This window comes from Elaeis guineensis, chromosome 7 (genome assembly GCF_000442705.2).
Source record: "Elaeis guineensis isolate ETL-2024a chromosome 7, EG11, whole genome shotgun sequence".
NCBI lineage: Eukaryota > Viridiplantae > Streptophyta > Magnoliopsida > Arecales > Arecaceae > Elaeis > Elaeis guineensis.
The window spans coordinates 81,983,157-82,003,212 of NC_025999.2; the positions used below are offsets into that span (position 1 = coordinate 81,983,157).

Sequence of the window (20,056 nt, forward strand, 5' to 3'; positions counted from 1 at the left end):
TTGTGTCTTTCCCATGAATATACAAAATTTGTACATATCTATAGCATTGTATCTATTCTTAGCAATAGTTGATGATGATTGGACCTATATCTCATTAGATAAAAGTGAGATTAAGAATGTCATTGGATTTTAGGGGCAGGAAAAAAATTATAAAAGGGAAGGAAACCATATAGATATGTGAGCAGGGAGCTTTGAATGACATTCCAATGGACATTGTTGAACTCTTGGCTGAAAATCAACATGAAAGAGGGCTAATGAATGTAAAGGCTGCTATTGTTGGTATACATCATCTATTGGAAAGGATTGAAGTCATGGAGGTGATCATGTTTTGAATGTCATTGAAGGCTATAGAGACAAGATACTGCAATATACAAACTATAAAGGATGTCATTAAGAGTCTTATCTTTGTTATACTAATCAATGTAAATTGATTGACTTACAACCTAGAGGTAAAAGTAGTCAGCCTACAATGCCTCAATTGACAGTTCAACACTGTCATCAATTTTAGCATCAAGAAATTTCTTGCAAACCTTATTGTCTGCTTCCAAGAGTTGGTGTTTTTGGGTCTTTATTGCAAAAGAAAACCATAAGCCCTTCGGAGAATTCTGGAACTCGATTTGATTTCAAAATCGGATATTCCATCAAAATGACATATCTTGAAGCTAACAGAAGAGATACTCCTGAACTTTCATGCTCGAAAAATTAGAGTTCCAAATGCCCAGAGCCCTATCAAAATCTACCACATACCCAAGTTCTGAGAATTCTCATTCAAACATTTCGAGTTCTGTTGGATTTGCTGCAGCACCCATTGATACCAGAGCTGGCTACTTGGAGTTTCTAAGTCTCTCTTTTTATGCTATTTAAACTATCTTTATACTACATAGACTTTTGCAAATGGTATGTTCTCTATATACTACAACAGAAATTTGCTCTATATTCAATTGTGGATTTACTAACTCACAAAATAAGATAACCATACCAATCCATCTAATCTCTTTTCTTCCTCTTTTTTTTTTCTCTATTTTCTTACTCCATTTGCTCTGTTTTTGGAAGAACGTGATGAAGATGGAGGTGAAGAAGAGGCAGAAAGAAGAAAAGTTTGATGTGAGCATGGGGGTATATGTTTCTTCTCTTTGTCCTCCCCTTTACTTCTTTCCGATATAATAAAAAAATAGAAGAACTTGATTGAGATGCATCTATAGTCTTCTTCTCCTTTCACACTCCTCCTTTTCTTTCTTACTTGATTTGAGATTTTTTTTTCTTTTTTCTATTTGATTTAGGGTTTATTTGATGTCAAAGATAGTTTGGATATTTTATAAAATAATGATACCATGTGATGGTGACGTGATACCATTTTGTTAATGAAATAGACAGCAAAACTATGCTAGAATATTTTGATAACTAGATTGATTAGTTTGATGCTTTCTAAAATAGTACAAGTGAGATTGAGTTAAAGTTGAGAAGGTATCCCTGTAATTTATCTTAACCATTTTGACTTGGACTAGACATTTTAACAAAATTAAAAAGAAATAACACATACAATGCATTTGCCAATTCAAATTTAAGAGCATGGACTAACAGTTGAAAGTGAGAAGGGAGAGAGAAGTTGGACAAAAGGAAAGAAAGGATGCCAGGATTGCAGTTGAAACTTGAGACATTAAGACTCCCAAACAGAGAAATTATAGTGCAAATATGGGTGTATACAAGTTGTTAGGAGTAAGGTTCTCATGTTTGTCCGAGGCTTTCATAACATACAAATTTGCAAAGATAGCTCAAAGTTCTGATCGACCTAGCAAAATTTTTTTTATGCTTGAATGCATCACGTTAGAAAAGATGGATTAACAAACAGTAGGGGAGGAAGCTATTCAATAAAAGGGCGGCAAGCCACGACGTAATAGAAGATGGAGGAACAAAATAATTAGGGCGAGTATGGAAGACAATTGCACCAACAAAGAATGTTGTTTTAAGGAGGAAGTTGGATAGGCATTAGTGCCAATTCATGGCTCAGTTGAGAATAACAATAACAGCAGCCAATTGCACGAAGAAACACATGATTTTTCTGCTCGTCGCAACTTTTTTTTGTTCATTTTGAAAAATGTCCTCTGATCACTATTGGATACAATCAAAACCAAGGAATTGAACAAGGCACGTGATACGCTGTGTCATGCACATTCCATGCAATCACAAAAGAAGATATTGTAGTTGGAGTCGAAGGAGCTAAGCTAGAGGTGAACCCAAACAGCAAAAACGGTCCCACGGTCTGCTCATCTGCAGTCATAACAAAAATCAGGTGCTCTATTGCTTACAAGCTTAGATGCATGCAGCACATGCTATAATGGGGCGTATCTCCTTGCATTTCCTGGAATTAATTGGAATACATGGACGGGCTGAGTGACATCAGTGAAAGTAGATCAGATGTTAATGAGAAACGTGTCGAACTTTAAGCCAGCACTCGGCAGGTTTAGTGATCAAAGGGCCCGGTTCCATATCTTTTTAGGACTACAAACAATAAGTCAAATACACGCAGTTCTCCAGCCTACTTTTAAAAAATCAAAAAAAAAAAAAAAAAAATCCTTCGGAAGCCCCTCCCACACCCAATACTACAATGACAAACAGGCACATACTGAGATCAAAAAAGGATTAAAGCAGCTTCTTTCTCTCAAAAAAGGTCTTTAGATGCCATAACTGCAAGCCTGCCACCGATAGACATACAAGAAGTGAAAGGAAACTTAGCCATGCCATCCTAGAATTGGTCGTTCTGTTCATGTCTTGCATTTCTTCCTCCCTGAAACATTATCAGGAAAAAATATTCAATGCAAGTGCTATGACGTAACAGATTGAAAACTGCTGACAAGAGGTAACCTTTTGAATTAAAAAAAAAAAAAAAAAGTAACAAGAACCGCTCATCATAGACCACCCTTCTCTTAGAGGCAAAATAAGAGGGAAGGATGGTTTAGAGTGGATTCATAAAATTCCAACTGAACATCCTGGTTTAAATCTGGACGGTCTGCCTCAGTTGGTATCTGTCGTGCATAGACTTGATAATAGCCAGGAGGCTTTTTAACCCATCTGCTTCAGCTGGCTTAGTGAAATTTTCACTCTGATAGAGAACCTTTTCTTCAAATCGTTAATGAAAATTGAAACAGATGTTTAAATATCAGATGTATTACCGTTCACGAAGATAGAACATTTCATCATGGATCGACTTAACAGTATCCCCCAGTTTCTTCAACTCCAGCTCCATAAGCTACAACATAAATCATAATACATATGTATCAGTGCAAACTTCAATTCTAGCTTGAGACAGTGAATTTATGGATTAGGTCCCCCCCTTGCATGATAGAGAAATAGTTTCAGGAAATATGAACTATAAATCAGCAAGCATACTCACATGACCAGCAGTTTTATATCTTGTAAAGCATCTTCTAGGTAAAGTCAAACAGAAAGAACTCGTAAATGAAACACCATGTTCTGAAAGAAAGTATTCATTGTTCAAGAAGCTTTAAGAATTCACTTTCTTGAATAAACAAGTTTGTAAATCCGAGGGTTAAAAAAAATTCACCCATATAAAATGCATGACAATATATTCAGGTTGTTCATATTATGTAAAACATGCAGGACCAACATGTCAATAGATACAGAATATTTCAACAAATAAAAAAAAAAAGTTTCCATGGTCCAGCCTTTACAGTAAGGAACATAAGAAAAGATGGAACTGTATGGTGAGTTTGAAAACCATATGGCATCTAGAATCATGAATTCAACAAGATCATTTTTGTGTGCTTCCTGGTGAAGGATTGAGAAAAATATCCAACTTCATAAAACTTCCCTTTCATAAAATCAATTAAACAAACTCATTGTCATCATCATCAATTAATCCTTCATCCATCAACAATGTGGTTGCCATGGAGCACAACTCTTAGAAAGGTAAAACAAAAGTATTGAGTAGATTTCAACATGTCTTTTGTCTACATCTATGCTACTACAAAAAGGGAACTATCCATTTTCTTGGACTCTCCAACTCTTTAACTTGAAGTTTTCTGCTCTTCCAATTTTGCCCTCTTCTCTTCTTTTGGATGATGAAGAATAATAAGCATGCTCATTTTCTTTAATCTACTCTCTTAAGAGAATTAAACTAAAAGTTTATTAATTGAATCATAAAGCAAGCCCACCATTTGGTGTGTCAAATCTTGATCATGCACTCCAAATTGAAGTACCACATCATGGATCTTGGTATAGGCATGATATCTCTCCTTACACTTTTCTTTGTAGTATACAAACTCAATAAATAAACTAACTTAGAAAGAAACATAAAGTGGGCCTCCTATATATAACCCAAATAAAACTCACATGGTAGTGACCTTGGAAATGAACTTTTCAGTTTTATCCAACTAACCATTTAATGGAAACAACCACACTTCTGGATCTACCAGCAGCAACAATAGAGGATCACCAGCAGCAACGATAGAGGACTCAGGGTCTTCAACCCACCTATGAATAGATCAAATACAAGTTCTAGTTTACTTTATGTCATTAGTTTAATGGTTGCAACCATTGTATTATTAATATTCTACTTTAGTTTTCATTCTCTTGATATTTTGCTCTGTTGAACAAAAAATAAGTAATAACCCAAGGGCATAATTTGCAAACATAAGCTATTATTCAAGGGATTTTGCAAAAGGTCAAACTACTCCATGATAAATAGCACAACATCCCCTCCCAACCCACTGCCCAAAAAAAAGGGCAAAAAGAGAACAAGCCTTCAAAAAAGGTCGCTGCTGCGAGTGATAAGGCTCTTAAGTTTATTTACAGAATACATACGTGAAGAATAGTTAAAATATGAGGCCTACCCATGAGTGAACAATTTCCTAAATCTCCCCTTCCTTTCCCTTTTTTCTCTTTATGAGTCTCTTTTCTCTGCACTTTGCACCCATGAAGCAACGGACTTAGTGATCACCAGAGTAGCAGCCCAGCTCCTCCATAAGGACTGGATGGAATATGAAAATAGATCTGCACAGCAGATTAGAACTGCTGCTGTAGTTAGCCAACCATCCACTCTTTTTCCCCTTCCCTTTTGAAACCCACAGGAGTCCACAAAAAGGCACACCAACCAGCTAGCTTCACAGCCCATAAAACAGTTGAATTTCTTTATCGTATGGCTGCTCTGAATCCACAACAGCCACATCAGGGCGAACAACTCCACCGTGCAAACAGTCCCAACCAGTGTTATTAAAGGCGCGCCTGAGGTGTGCTAGGCGCAAGGGCCGTCGCCTTTGTACCCCCTAGGCGAGGCGACAAGGCTTAGGTGCACGCCTCTGCATTGTAGAGGTGCAATGAGGTGCTCAAGAGGCACAAGATTTCAGTAAGTATTAATTTTTAGTTTCTAAGAAATAGGAAAGATCGGTTATAGTACATAGAAAAGGTCAATTATAGTAAATAGGGATTGGAAAGGCATCATTGAAAGTCAAACGGACTTCAAAAACCTACATAAGGCTCTTGGAATCGCCTAAAAGAATCAGAATGCAGAAGCTAAAGCGTCTCTATCAAACTCCATCTCATCTCATCGCCAAAGAAGCACCTCCATCTCATCTCATCGCCTAACACCATGTAAGTCATCTCCTCCAATCCTCCTCTTCTTCTTTTTCTTCTTCTTTTTTTTTCCTTCTTCTTCTGACATGCTTTGTTATGCTCTATTTTTTGGCCAAAAAATAGAGCATAATAGAGCACATTAGTCTGCTCTCTAACCTTTTATTCTTCTTGTTATTCTTCTTCTCCTTATTCTTTTTCTTCTTATACTATTCTCCATTCTGTTACAGTGAAAACAACATTAAACAGTGAAAACAGCATTAAACATTCTCCTGTTTTGCATCCAGAAAACAGAACATGTAAGTCTGTCCCTTCTAAGCTCTTCTTCTTCTTCTCCTCCTCCTTAAACTATTCTCTGTTCTTCTATATAGAAAACAGAGCACATTCATTCTTGTACAACTATATATTAACTGTATATCATACAGTGTACACTATAGTATATTGATAGTATGAAATTTTTTTTTTTCCAAATTATAAAGGATTCTTATGATAGTCAATAAAAGAAGGATCCTGCATGGAAGTATGTTCACTTAGCAGACCCTACGGGAAATGTAAAAATGATTTGATTTATAACTTCTGCAGGAAAACTACTAAAGGAGGTACTTACAGAGCCAAGCAACAAATTATAGGAGGGTATAGAAATACCAAGCAACGCCAAAAATGTCCAAAGTCATGTTCGTAATGAAATTAAAGAGTACATGTTAAAGAAGGAAGAGGAAAAGAAACAGTATCATGTATTACCAGATTTTGATACAGTAGAGGATTATGGAGATGATGAAGTTGAAGAAGTCAAAATTCAAGTGGTTGGTTCACATGGAAAGGCAAAAAGCCTATTGGAAGTGGAAATTCCCAATTCCACATGGTTCTAAAGCCAAAGAAACTAAGACAAAAGGGTCCTATAGATCTATACTTCACTCCTAATGTAGAGACAGTTGTTAAAAATAGGAAGGAAGGTAAATTTATGCAAGCAACTATTAATCAGCTTTGCCAAAAGGAATTGAGCGAAAAGCTTGCACAAAAATTGCTAGGTGGATGTATGATACTGGGATACCTTTTAATGCAGTCAATGCGCCAAGTTTTGTTGTGGCAATTAAAGCAATTGGACAATATTGGAGAGGAACAAGAAGAAAATGATGAAGCTCGTTTGCTTGATGATGATGAGGAGGATTAGCCAATTATGAATTTAGAAAGCACTTATTTGATTGCTTTTGGGCTAGAGCTGGTTTTTACATGCTGGATTTCTTGCTTATAGCTAGATTTTTTTTTAGTTTTTACTTTTTAACAACAGGATGCTGGTTTTACTTATTGAAATTCTTGCCTATAACTAGTTCTCTGTTTTTCTATTTTTTGCGCCTGACTTCTCTCAGGCGCATGCCTGCGCCTTGCGCCTAGGCTTCAGGGACTCCTAGCGCCTAGGTGCGCCTAGGGCCTTTAACAACACTGGTCCCAACTAACCCTTCTAAGCCTCATCACACACTCTTTGAAGTCCCCTAAAAATGAAAAACAAGGGAGCCCTTCTTTAATACCCATTTAGAGTGGGTGGCCCCTCTCTTAAAAGCAATGGTCAGATCTAGCATGTAATTACTGGCCCAAACTTACATAGCTCACCTGTTGATCACATGATGCAGGTGATGACTTTCTTGGCGTAGGTGCCAAGTGTCCAAGTGCCTCCAAGAATTTTGCACTTTGACCTTCAAAATTTTCATATCTTCAAATATACATTTATAAAATTTATAAAAATAAAAAATATACATATCTTCAAATAAGCTCATGTCTAGCATAAGTTGCCAAGTCAAAAGCACTTCTAACTAAAGAAAATTTACATTCATGCTATAGTAATTTAAAGCAAGGATCATCAACTTGGAATTGGATCTTATGCGGGCCTATTGACGGTACGAGTTGGTATGCCCCCATACCGGACCGAACCAATATGGAAACAAGGGATGAACTGAAGAAGAAAAGAGAGAGAAAGAGAGGGTGAGAAGGAGGGAGAGGGAGGGAAGGAAAGCAAGGCCGACGATGGCTACTGAAGGACTATGAGGCCATCAGAGAGCTGCCAAGGTTAAGGCCTTCCAGGCTCTACAGTCCTCTATGAGAGAAAATGCGAGAAGAGACAGAGGTTGCCAGGCTATTTTGGATCCTTGGCGGCCACCCGATGGCCTCCTTGCCACCTTCCGCTACCTCCTCTTCTCTCCCTTTCTCTCTTTCTATCTCTATCTCTCTCTTCTTGCATCTCGTGAAGGATCGGAAGCTCCAGAGACCTCGACGGCCCTTCTGTAGCCTCGATGGGCCACCATCAGTCATTGTCAACCTTTCCTTCCCTCCTCTCCTCTCTCTCTTCCTCTCTCCCTCGCTTTGTCTTTGCCGGCATTCCGAATCAAATATCCGAACCTCACCAATTAGCTATCGATACGGTTCGACATGCTCCGAACTACTCGATTTTGGACAATTCAGCAAACCCTGATTTTTTTTTTTTTTGAATGAAAGGGAGGCAGAAATAGCCACCCGGCCTTTATTGAAGTTTAGAAAAAAAAAAGCAAACCCTGATTTAAAGAGAAAAAGAAAAGTTAGGTGGGGCATCAAAGACTCTAGACATTTTACAGTTATACTATTGAGTGGTAAGATAGTTGAGAATTCCGGTGTCATCAATTACAATGTGGCACTTTTTGACAAGACAATCATCCTACCCCCCACCCCCCCAAAACAGAAAAAAATGCCAACTTTCAATACTTTTTGCTGGTATAAGAACTTTGTTTTCAAAGTGTCATGGAATATTGTGTTGCATAAAGTTATGCCCAAATGTCCAAAAGGGTCTAGACTTAGAAAAGATGACTTCTAACCACTAACTCATTGGATACTATCTAACAAAGAGAGAGGAGAAGATTTCTTTTATGAACAACTAGACACTAACAGGAATACAGCAGCTAAATCAGAACACGAAAGCGACATCTATGGATCAAAATTTTAAAAGCCCATTTCTCTCTCAACCAGACCTCATCAGAATTCCTAGAGTGCTTTCTTCATCACTTTTTAAGATTTTTTTTAATCCTTCTCCTGACATAACTTCCATCAGTATTGCATCTTACAAGTCATAGAAGAATTTGTACATGTAAATAGGTACAAAAGATGGGAGAGTAATACAGGACTTACTCCAACAAAAGGGTTCATATGACTACTTGTGTGGTCTGAAAAAATGCCAACACAGGATGACGTAACCAGTAGCATACTGTTCTAGCACGAAACTAGCATCTGTATGGAGAAATAGCTGTATCAGTATGTATCGATCATACTGGTCTGTACCAGTGCATATCTACAGTAGCGTACCATTCGTACTGATCCATACCAATGGTTTTTCAATTTTCTGAAATTTGGTTCAGATGGGGAAAAAAAGGTACAAGGCTCAATATTGGTATTTAAATCCTTCAATACTAGTATTATTTATTTACCAATCATGGGACACCAAATCTACACCAGCAGCATAGGGTGATCAAGGAAAAGAAATTTTAGATAGGTATTCTTAATGCAGAATCTCTATCTAATGATGCTTTATCACGGATGCTACTAAATTTTGCAAATGTGATGTTTTATGAGTTCCACTGTCACTAACCCCATTAATTATCCCACATACCCTCATGTCATTTCAAACATATAGCAATCAGAACAAGTGTTGAAACAACTCATCTACCTAATATATTGTAGCTACTTAATGAACCTCTATAATGCAAGTTTGAGAGTACAAGAAAAATCTCTATCTCCTTTGTGTTTGAATCATGCAACGAACACTATTCGTTCTTTAATTTTGGAAAAATTAGAACAACACCCCTTTAACTTTTCATGATTTGCACTGAGACCCCAAAAGTTCTATTTTTTCAATTAGACACTACAAGTTAGGTTTTGATTGCAATATGGCCCAACCGTCCATCTTTGTGAGGATTCATGAACACGTGATTGTCATGTGAGGTAAGTTTAGACACAAAATTTCAACAATACCCTTGTCAACTAGATTAGAAGAGGATTTAGATTTCTGTAGAAATGAAAATCTGGGGGTACGTTACTCATTTCAAACTTGCAATTAACAACGTTGAGCTCGGGTTGACATTGGAGCCACATTGCAACCCATTCATAACTTTTGGGGTCTAATTGAAAAAATTGAAACATTTGGGATGTAAGTACAAATCATGAAAAGTTGCAGAGGTATTTACATAATTTTTCCTTACTTTTTATGAGAGCAATGAAAATGTTTATTGTAATATCAGAAAGGAGAAAATACAAGAAGACAATTCCTTAATGAAGAGGCTAATAAAGGCAGAGAAAGGGAGAAAAAACATTGAAATGAAAAGAAAAAAAACATACAAGGGAGTCCAAAATAGACCCCTTGCCCTTGAAAACAATAGACATCCTTTCTTGTAAGATTGATGATGCATTTAGAAAGAAGCTCTTGCCTCTTTCCTTCCAAATCATAAACATAACCCTAACCATCTAGCCTTTTCCCAACTATTGCAGGTCAATTTTATAGATCCTCATGCACATCATGCCAGCTTCTTTGCTCCTGGCACAATTAATTATAGCACACCAACAATAATGTGGCAGCAGAATTGTGCTTATACAAACATTAAAACAGCTTTAATGAACTAGAGGAGCAAAATCCGTGATTTGTAGCTTCTTGAAGTCCATTTAAGAAGTTATCGTTTTTTAGGCTTTCTTCATATTTTTGGAGGAAAAAACAAAAAATAAAAAATCCTAGTATCTAAACAACCCTTCAACAGTAAAACAAGATCCAGCACTTACAGAGTTTGTGAGGTTAGCCAAGAAGGATAGGACTGACAGAAAAACTAACAAAGCATTAATGCCCCACAGGAAACAGCTAAACTCCAATTTTGTTAGATAACCGCTAAGATAGCACTAAGTATATCCAAAAGAACATGCACGGGTAAATGTAATTCATATAAACCCGGGCCAACAAGACCGCCGAAACATCAAATTGATTGCTTACATCAAGCTGGCCCTTCTTGGCGACATTCGTCCAGTCCTTGGCGGCGACGCCGGTCCTCCAGTCGAACTCGAGCGTCACCGTGGTGGCCGGCTTGTGGTTGGGCGTCCAGAAGCAGGCCAGGTAGTCCCCTGCCTCGTTCGCGGTGAAAGCAAAATTCCCCAGCTCCACGCTCTCCGCATAGTGGATGTTGTTCCCGTAGGGCGACGTAACCTGAACAAATCCCGAATAAAAAAATAGAACAATTAGATCAGATTAGATTAGAGGAGGATCTGTGATTGAGAAGAGAAGGGGCTAGGGTTATTATACCCGGACGGTGACGCGGTGGGAATCGGGGAGGGGGCCGGAGTCGGCGGGGTTGACGACCGCGTACTTGCCGACCGCCATGGCGTGGAGCTTGATGTCCTCGGAGATGCACTTGGTCTGGCCCGATTGGAGGTCGAAGCGGAGGGATCGGGCCGGCAAGGCCAAGAGAGAGGCCACCGCCAGGGCCAGCACGAAGCGGAGACCTGCGGATCCTCCTATTCTTCTTCCTGGCCCCATATTGTCTTAATTCCCAAAAAGGAAAATTATAAAAAGAATTTAGACGCCTTCTTTTCCTCTTCTCTGCTCGGTGTTCGGATCGGGAGACGGTGGACCGGCAGGCGGAGAACGGAGAGGAAAGCAAAATGGCCTGGGAGCTGTGAGCTCCGCAAGTCGGCGGAAAAGAAGCACGCAAGGGGCGTCGGTTCCTGCCACGTGGACCTCGAGATATGCTTCCGACGCCGGGTGGGCTGGGTTAACCAGATCTGGCCTGAACCAAGCTGTGTTTGGTTTGGTTTTGTTAAGGTCCATTTGGTTGGGATACAGCAGGTTACGGGATAATCTAATAATTTTTAAAAATTATTTATTTAAAAAATTAATTATAAAAAAATTAATTTTTATTATATTTAATTAAATATAAATTATTTTAAAAAATAATATTGAAAAAAATTATTTTTTCATTAGAAATAAATTTATACAGAAATATGATCAAATTTATAAATATATTTTTTAATATAAAATAATTTTTTAATATTGAGACAGTATTGTCATCTCTAATTAATTTTTATATAATAACTATAATCATATAATTTTTTATATAATATCATCTCTATTTTATTTTTTTTATAAAAATTTTTAATTAAATAAATTTAGAAAGATATCACAATAAATTTACTGATTACATATGCAAATTTATTAGGTATATTTTTATCAAATATAGATTACCACCACTTAAAAATTTATTAATTACTAATTCTTTCTGATATTTATTTTATCTTCTCTCTCTAAAAAATAAATATAGGATCTACTAATTTTTTTTATAATTTCTCTCTTCCATATGAAAATTATTTTTCTATGCCAAAGTACCTCCAACAAAACGGATCTTTTGGAGTCATTTGGTTAGGAGTCATTTGGCGTAAGAAAATAATTTCTGTATCAGACTATCATATTTGGTATGAAAAAGGGAAGAAAGAGATAGTAAAAAAATTGATGGGCCCATCCTTATTTTTCGAAGAGAGAAGGTAAAATAAATATCATGGTGAGGTTAGTATTTGATAAATTTCTAAGTGACGGTAATCCATAGTTAATAAAAATATCTTTCATAAAATTGTATATATAATTATTGAATTTGTTCTGATATCTTTTCAAATTCATTCAATAAAAAATTTTTATAAAAAAATTAAGATAAAAATGATATAACGTAAAAGACTATGCTATTATAATCGTTATATAAAAATTAATTAGAGATAATAATATTATTTTAATATTAAAAAAATATTTTATATTTAAAAATATATTTATAAATTTTATTTTACTCCTACGTAGATTTATCTTCAACCAAACACAATAATTTTTTTCAATATCATTTTTTATAATAATTTTTTTACTAATCAAATATAATAAAAATTATTTTTTTATAATTATTTTTTAAATAAATAATTTTTAAAAATTATTAAATTATTCTGTAATCCAACGTACCTTAACCAAATGGACCTTTTAAGTGATTGGAGTTCGGTTGACATGGGGGTGAAGGCGTAGATAACCCGACCAAAATCCACAGACTTGGCATCTCTAGCTTAAGGCAGCACTCATGGAAAAGCAAGTTGATGTAGACGTCCTGCATGGAATTATGGAGTTAGGTTCGGATTAGATCAAGTTGGAGAGATCCAAAGTTAGGTCCGTGCCATCACGTTAGATTGGCTTCGGAAACCTCCTAGCCCATACTAGGAACCATTTAGGTTATTTGTGTCTAAATCTTAATCCAAAATTCCAAATCCCGTCCATCCAAAGATCAGATTAGGTCCAGGTCTGTGTTCTGGTAGTAGATGTGTCATGAGATCGATCAAGTCTACGAGTCATACCCGGATATGCCAAGACTTGTATATTGTTCAACAATTAATTTGGGCTAAATATAAACCTGGTCCAAGTCATGATCATTAAAAAAAGCACTAATGATATAGTTTCAAAATATAATTAGCTTTTGAGAGAAGAGTTTGCCGCTGCTGCTTCACCAGCATATGAGTATTATATCGAAAAACTCGAAGGGAAAAACACTAATCTCATGAGAATGTCAGCAAATAGACCGATCTATAGGCTACATGTATATTTTGGATCAAATAGCTAGATTTCCTTATAATTTTCAGACCATAGAGTTGGTTGATCAGTCCAAATATGAAACAACATGTATGAAAGCATGTGTACTGTACTCTTTTCTAGTTCGTCCATCCCTATGCGTATTGCTCCATGGTTAGACTGGTCTACCAGTTGAGCGGTGGATCTGGTCAACCAATAATTACTCACAGGTTTCAGGTATCCAAACTTAATGCATTTGTATTCCAGCTTATGTGCAATTACTCCATCTGAATTCTTTGGACCTGGTAATTGGGAAAGCTCGTTCTAGATGCAGTCATTCACTTCCTTGATGTATGTGAGAGCAAGCCATTGAATATCCTGCCCCAAATCATCAGATTTATGACCTAGCTCCCGCTACGTGGCAAGGGGGGATTGATGCAACTCTCCAAATCATTTGCTAAACGAGTGCGGATTCTCTGTAATACTTATGATGCATCACACAGTGCGGTATATAATACGCACCATCCATCACACGATAGACAACTGCACATGGCTATGCATGGAGTGCATCGCATAGTCCGCACCTGCTCGCGACTGTCCGTCGTGCGGTCATGCGGTGCATTGCATCATACAGTGCACAACAGAGAATCTGCATTCTTCTTAAACTAAGTAAATAAAAGTAATTTATATCATCCTAGGATTTTAAGATTGGATTGAACCTAAGTTTCCTTGATGAATGGCTAAACAACTTCTCTTCCACCGGCATCAAATGATATCTAACCATATGTAGATATATCCGGTAAACAATTCATCCGGGCTTCCAAAACAGGCCCTAACCCACCTTATTCCTGAAATAAAGTAGCTATCTTAAAGTAAACAGCATGACTTTATATTTAGTAAAGTATTTATTCCAGATTTAATTATCTTAGAAATAATTTAAAGAATGGATAAAGTAGAAAAAACTATCTACTTGAGTTTAAACTTAAAAGTAGTTATCTACTTTAGTTTCAAGTAAAAGAAGCTATCCATTTGAAACATAACGTAAAAGTAACTATCCAAATGGAGGTGAAATGACTTAATTATCTTTGCAGTTATAAAACAACACTATACTATTATAAAGTAATACTATACTATGATAAAATTATACTACACTATAATAAAACAACACTGTATTGTTGTAAAGTAATATTACAATAAAAAAATATTACACTATGATAATGTAATACTACCTTATTGTAAGAGAATACTACACTAATATAATACAATAAAGCAACACTGCTATTGCTCCTTGATTCAGTCGAGATCGAAGAGAAGGCAGCTGAGCCTCGCACAGGAATGTCGGCACTGGAGTGATTTGCAAAACAAGTCCAAATCGAAAGATTTTGCTTCGACGAGGATCCTCCGACGCTCGAGTCAGATTCAGAGAATAATAGAAGCAGCAACGAGTTCTTTAAGAGGGATTGATTGGCTTATCTTGATCCTCAGAGCTTTGGTTGCTTATATAGAAGATTGTTGAATAATTGGTCGAATAGCTGTGAGATAGTACGATCTCGAGATTACAGGACCATTGAACATGTCATTACGGACGAGATATTTCAGTCTTCAATCGCTCCCACGAGATTAGGAGAGTTGGTTACGCCTGAGTCTATCCACTGGGGGTAGTAGCTATTGTGCACATTATGAAGCGAGTTGGCTGTGATAACAGGGACAGCCCATGCACCAAGGCATGGGCCTGTCGAGGCAACGGAGTGCGCTGGACAGATCATACGATAGACCAGATGCAAGCTACTTTGCACTGTATATGGCTTTGTTTTTAAGTCAGTAGTTTTGATGATAGCTTGAAGATCTGAGATGTCCTATAGTTGGCATGCTGATCCGAGGTACTCATGGTAACCACCGTAACACTACTCCCTACTTCTGAATCTAAGAATCAAGTAAAAAGAATATTCTGAAAGTTGTACCTCGGATCTAGAGATGCATGCTTTCATGCCTTCATGAATGTTTAGCATTTAAAGTTGTTAACATCATCTTGATGCGATCGTTGTAAATGATCGCGATCGATGGGACCCCATAACTGATGATTTTTTTTAAAATTTAATCTTAGGCGGCCGCCCTTTGTCTTTATTTTTGCCTCTTTTTTAAATCAGGCTCCTGGATGTTTAGTCAGAGAAAAATAATCGCAAGATTTTTCTACTCCAAATCTTTATCGCAACCATTAGAGGCAAGATGAGCGTAGAACTCATGAGAAAGCTTGAACTAGCGTTGGTTCGAAAGAAACAGGCCAAGGCCCCGACCATCGATCCTTCAGCTCTAGTGAGTGGCCATGCCCAAGTTCGGCCACCAGATTGACTCCTGCAGTAATGAGGGATGAAAATCCCCCCTCAGTTGTTGAACTGTCACTTGCTTCATTGGAGGATGTGGTGAAAACCCCATCGGGAGGGGTTTCGGCAAGAGAGGAGATGCCGACGGAGAGGGTGCAAACGGCAGGAACAACTAGTAGCCCCATAGAAGTTTCAGCTGCGGCGACACAAGCGGAGGACGCGGTCAATCATCCTGAGGGGGCTCCAGCAAGGGTGATAGAAATCGATGATTCTTCAGAGCTAGCTTCTTTAGGCGAGCATTTTCCCCCCATCGTTATGCAAGTGGATCCCTTACAATCGGTGCCTCCTATCCTTTTTATGGTAGAAGACCCCCAAGCTGCTACTAGACTTCTGAAAGACTTTCTTCCTTCATTCGAGGGAAAATATTTGGATGGACAAGGAGCACAATGGCAGATGTTGGGTGCCCTTAGATCTCTCATCCAGGTGGGAAGTCTTTGGGCATCTTCTTTTAGCCCCCTACAACCTACGATATTTTGATGTTTATTTATAAAATTTTGCATATGTGGGGTATTACCTAGTAGCTTCGTCGGTTTCACCCCTGGTGCTTCGGCATTGGAGCTTACATATGCGAGGGGGGAAATAGACTTGTTGAGGTATCAGTTGGAGCAGGCAGAGAACAAAAATGGTGAGCTGGTGAAGGAGCTCAGCTCTTCTGAGGAGGCCCTCCAAGAAGCCCAGGAGATGATCAACCATCAGGATGATGAGCTGAGGAGGGCTGAAAGGAGAATTGAGGACCTCAGGAGGCAAAGGTCCAGGATCGAAAGAGATTGGTGCCATGCCTGTGATGACCTGGAGCACTTGAGGAGGACATTTGGAGGGAAGAGAAGTCGAGATTATACTCCCTCTGAGGCCCATGCTTCCTATAGAAGTCGCAACAGGAGTTCACCTAAGAGGGTTAGGACTTCAAGCAGGGCAAGCCGCAGAAAGAGGATGCCTTGGAGGAGTGAGAGTTTTGCCTTCAAGGGAATCCAAGTGACTCCGAAGCCGATCGCACCTCAAGCTAACCTTCAAGAGACTTTATCAACAGTGAAGCACTTGAAGGAGAAGCTAAAGGAGGAGGAAAAGAATAATTGCTACCTCTGGCGTGAGCTCAGAGATCAGGAGCTCCTAACCAAGAATGTCGAGAGAGGAAAAAGGTGCCTGATGAAAAAAGGGGCTGGAATTATAAACCAAGCTTACAAAATGGTATTTTCGCGGGCTTTGAGAGATGTAAAGCAATGGCCGGACATATCTCCCTGCGGACGTTATCGAGCTCCTTCAGGCCGATTGTATAGATGAGAGATTGTTAGCCATAGCGACGATAGCGTGGAGAAATTTGCAAGGGCAGCATGCTACTCCATTGAACCAAATAAGATCCATGCTGCTGTCCAGATTGAAGAAGCTACCGACGTTGAGGAAGATTATTTTGAAGCAAACCATCCTGACGGTGCTTCAATGTAATATTTTTTTTTATCCAAGTGATGTAATCAAATTCTACGTAAAAATGAATGAAGTTCACTCTTCACTATTAAGGTTCATTGTGTGCTTGACTTGTTGTGAGCAGTGTTGATTGAATCACAAGCTAAGCAAAATACGATCCGAGCCACAATCTGGATTATGGCCTGAGATAAATGGCATACAAAAAGTCTTCATCACTCATCGTGAGGGCTTTTGAAAAGACTGAAATTTTAATCACCCACACATAGCAAGTGCCGCTGCATGTCTCCCACATCTTTTTGAAGTGGTGCGGAGCATGATTTGCCTACCGTTGGCATTAACTACCAAATTGGCGGCAGGAGCTGTAGTCGCCATGTGTTAGGTGTTTATTCAAATTTCGTCAATCCACGTCTGGAGTAATTAATGCTCTGAAAAGAAATATCATTAGGGTGTCACCTTGATCTCAAGTCTATTTAAGGTCCAGGTGGCACAGGCCTTTAGGGTTTTTGACTATCCATTTTTTGTCCTTGCAAATTTTCTTCTCCTTCCCTCTTTGCTTCCGAGAATTTTCTTTCATGAGGGGAATGGCCTCCAGAGACCCTAATTTTGCACCATTGTGGTTTCGATCAGAGCTAGCCGAGAGGGACATAATACTGCTATATGAGCAGTTTTAGATTCCCCCGTCGTTCCAGTTGGAGGTTCTGGAGCCAAACAATTAGGTCTACCAACCACCTCCAGATCGGATGAGTCTCTACAAGGAGCACTTTTGGATCGGGTTGCGGCTTCCTTTGCATCCCTTCTTCATAGCTCTCTTCCAATGCTTCGAGATGTTATCGTGCTCGGTGGTCCCAAATTCGTGGCAGTATATCTATGGCTTCATTGCAGTATATATGCTGGCGGGGATTGATCCTAGCATCGTGCTCTTCCATTCCCTCTTCAACCTCAAAAGGCATCCAAAGTCCCGGGGCTGGTGGTATGTGATGCTGCAGAGGAAGAAGAATATCTGTCCACTATCTTTTTCGGGGATCTCCACCATTATTCATGGTTGGAAACCCCAATTTCTCTTCATCTCTCAAACGTCCGACGAGGATTGGGGGTTCATCACTTGGGAGAAACCTTAAGAGGCCGCACTAAAAGAGCCTTCAATAAATGAACACCTGAGGTAGGAGTTGGCAATCGTGCATGGCTTCCAGATCCCGAAATTGAAGGAGTTGCTATCGGCCTAGATGCTATTCAATATCAGTATCAGCTAGGTTATCCCTTAAGGTGCGTATCGCTCGCCTTCAGGATCTTATATTTTTTTGATTTTCATCATGCTTTTATCGACAACTTACTTGCCCTAGTTGCAGAGGTAGTCACAGAGAAGGATGCAGGCTCATCGGAGAAATCAGATAAGAAGGCCTATCGAACAAAGACAGTTGAGTCTACGAGTGGTCAGAGCACCCGCATTAGGATCGAAAGTCCCCCTAGTGCCACTGGCTTTTGGATCAAGAGGTCCTAAACCTCCTCACGCCAGTGACCTCAGAATGGTAAGGGTTGCCTCGACCTCCCTGACCTTCGATGGAGATTGAAGGAGCCAAATGAGTCGGGCCTCTGAAGACATAGTTCTGAGCTTGCCGCTCCTCCTGCCATTGAATTTCCTCGAGGAGGCTGGGACTTCTGGGGCTGCACCTGGGGTCTCTGGAACTGCACCGATCGGTTTGAGGCTTGAGGCCTCGACCTTGAGGGACTATAAGCTGACGAATGAGCTTTTCTCTGGGATGCTCCTTCCGATCAATGCAAACGAATTACTGGATGTATCGTGGAAGGAGGTGAGGACAGCAGCTGCACGTGGAGTGTATCATCCAGGTAAGTTAGGGCTCCTACAATTTTATTCATTTTGCATATATGCTTATGGTGCTTACTGATAGCAACTACCTCTTACCAGTTTTCTCATTATTTAAATGGGTACATTGAGAGTTGCCGCAACCTATCGACTGAGGCAAAAGATACCAGCTTGAGGTCGAGATGCTCAAGATTGCCAAGGACAAGGTGGTAAGGGAGGCTGGAGAGGCCTTCCTAAGAGCGAACGCCATCGAGAGAGGAGCCAAAGATGCTGAGGCAGTGTTAAGAGGGGCCGTCGAGAAAAACTCCCGACTGTTAGGGAGGATAAATGGACTTGAGACTCAGCTCGAGAGGAGTGTAGCCGTAGTTGAAGAGAACTCTCGACTATAAGGACTAATAAAGGAGCTTGAAGCTCAGTTAGGGGTAGCCAAAAAGAAGATAGCAGAAGGCGTCTCTAAGGCCATTGTAGACTTTCGAGCATCAGTAAAGTATCAAGATCCGAAAGTTGAGTTTGCTACTGATGTTTACGATCTTGGAAGATAGTCGATCCAGGATAGAGTCGTTGCTAAATATCCAAAATTAAATTTGAACTTTTTAGATGAAATATGGGACCCTACTGCAACTGACGAGTCTATGATAGGTGCCTTAGCTTAGGATGCTGCCTCTTAGACTTTTTGTTTGTTACTTCTTCTTTCTGTACTTGGACCTTCAAGGTCATTGTAAAAACCCCTGTTGTAAATATTTTATAGAGGATGAATGAACAAAATTCGCTCTTCTTCTTACTTCCTGCTTTTCAGTTGTGATTATACACTATTATGCAGTATATGAGCTGACTTAGGACATCAAGTTTTGCAGTAAACTAAGTTTCAATTGTAGGAAATAGGAACGTTCCAAGCAGAGGGACTTTAACAGTGATTTCAAGCTATGGCTAGCCAGAGGTAATTGCCCTCATTTACCAATCAGAGGCAACCACTAGCTTATACTAATCCAAGGTAATAGCTATCGCATGCCGATTGAAGCAATGGTTTAACTTACACCGATCCATGATAGTTATCCAGGCGACGTCTTTATTCTACCCTTTGCAATGCTAGCGGTCATGGGAATGACGACTGTTGACTCTTCCACTAGGATGATGCCTAGGAAAGGATGTGGGGCCAGTAGGTATATGCCACATAGCTGTGTTCTAATTTTTGAAGCATCGTCAGAATTTATTTTTGATGGTGGAAAGATACATCATTTATTAATTGGTGGACAGCTGTATCCC

General features: G+C 39.0%; 1 protein-coding gene across 1 annotated transcript; it reads right to left on the reverse strand.

Moving 5' to 3' along the window:
* Positions 1 to 2,418: 2,418 nt before the first annotated feature.
* LOC105048828 (transmembrane emp24 domain-containing protein p24delta9) lies at positions 2,419 to 11,254 on the reverse strand. The gene is made up of 4 exons (XM_010928287.4): positions 10,886 to 11,254; positions 10,580 to 10,789; positions 3,171 to 3,247; positions 2,419 to 2,785 (listed from the first exon to the last, which is right to left on the reverse strand). Exons 1-4 carry the CDS (start codon positions 11,117 to 11,119, stop codon positions 2,641 to 2,643), a joined length of 666 nt encoding a protein of 221 aa, XP_010926589.1. The 5' UTR covers positions 11,120 to 11,254; the 3' UTR covers positions 2,419 to 2,640.
* Positions 11,255 to 20,056: the final 8,802 nt, after the last annotated feature.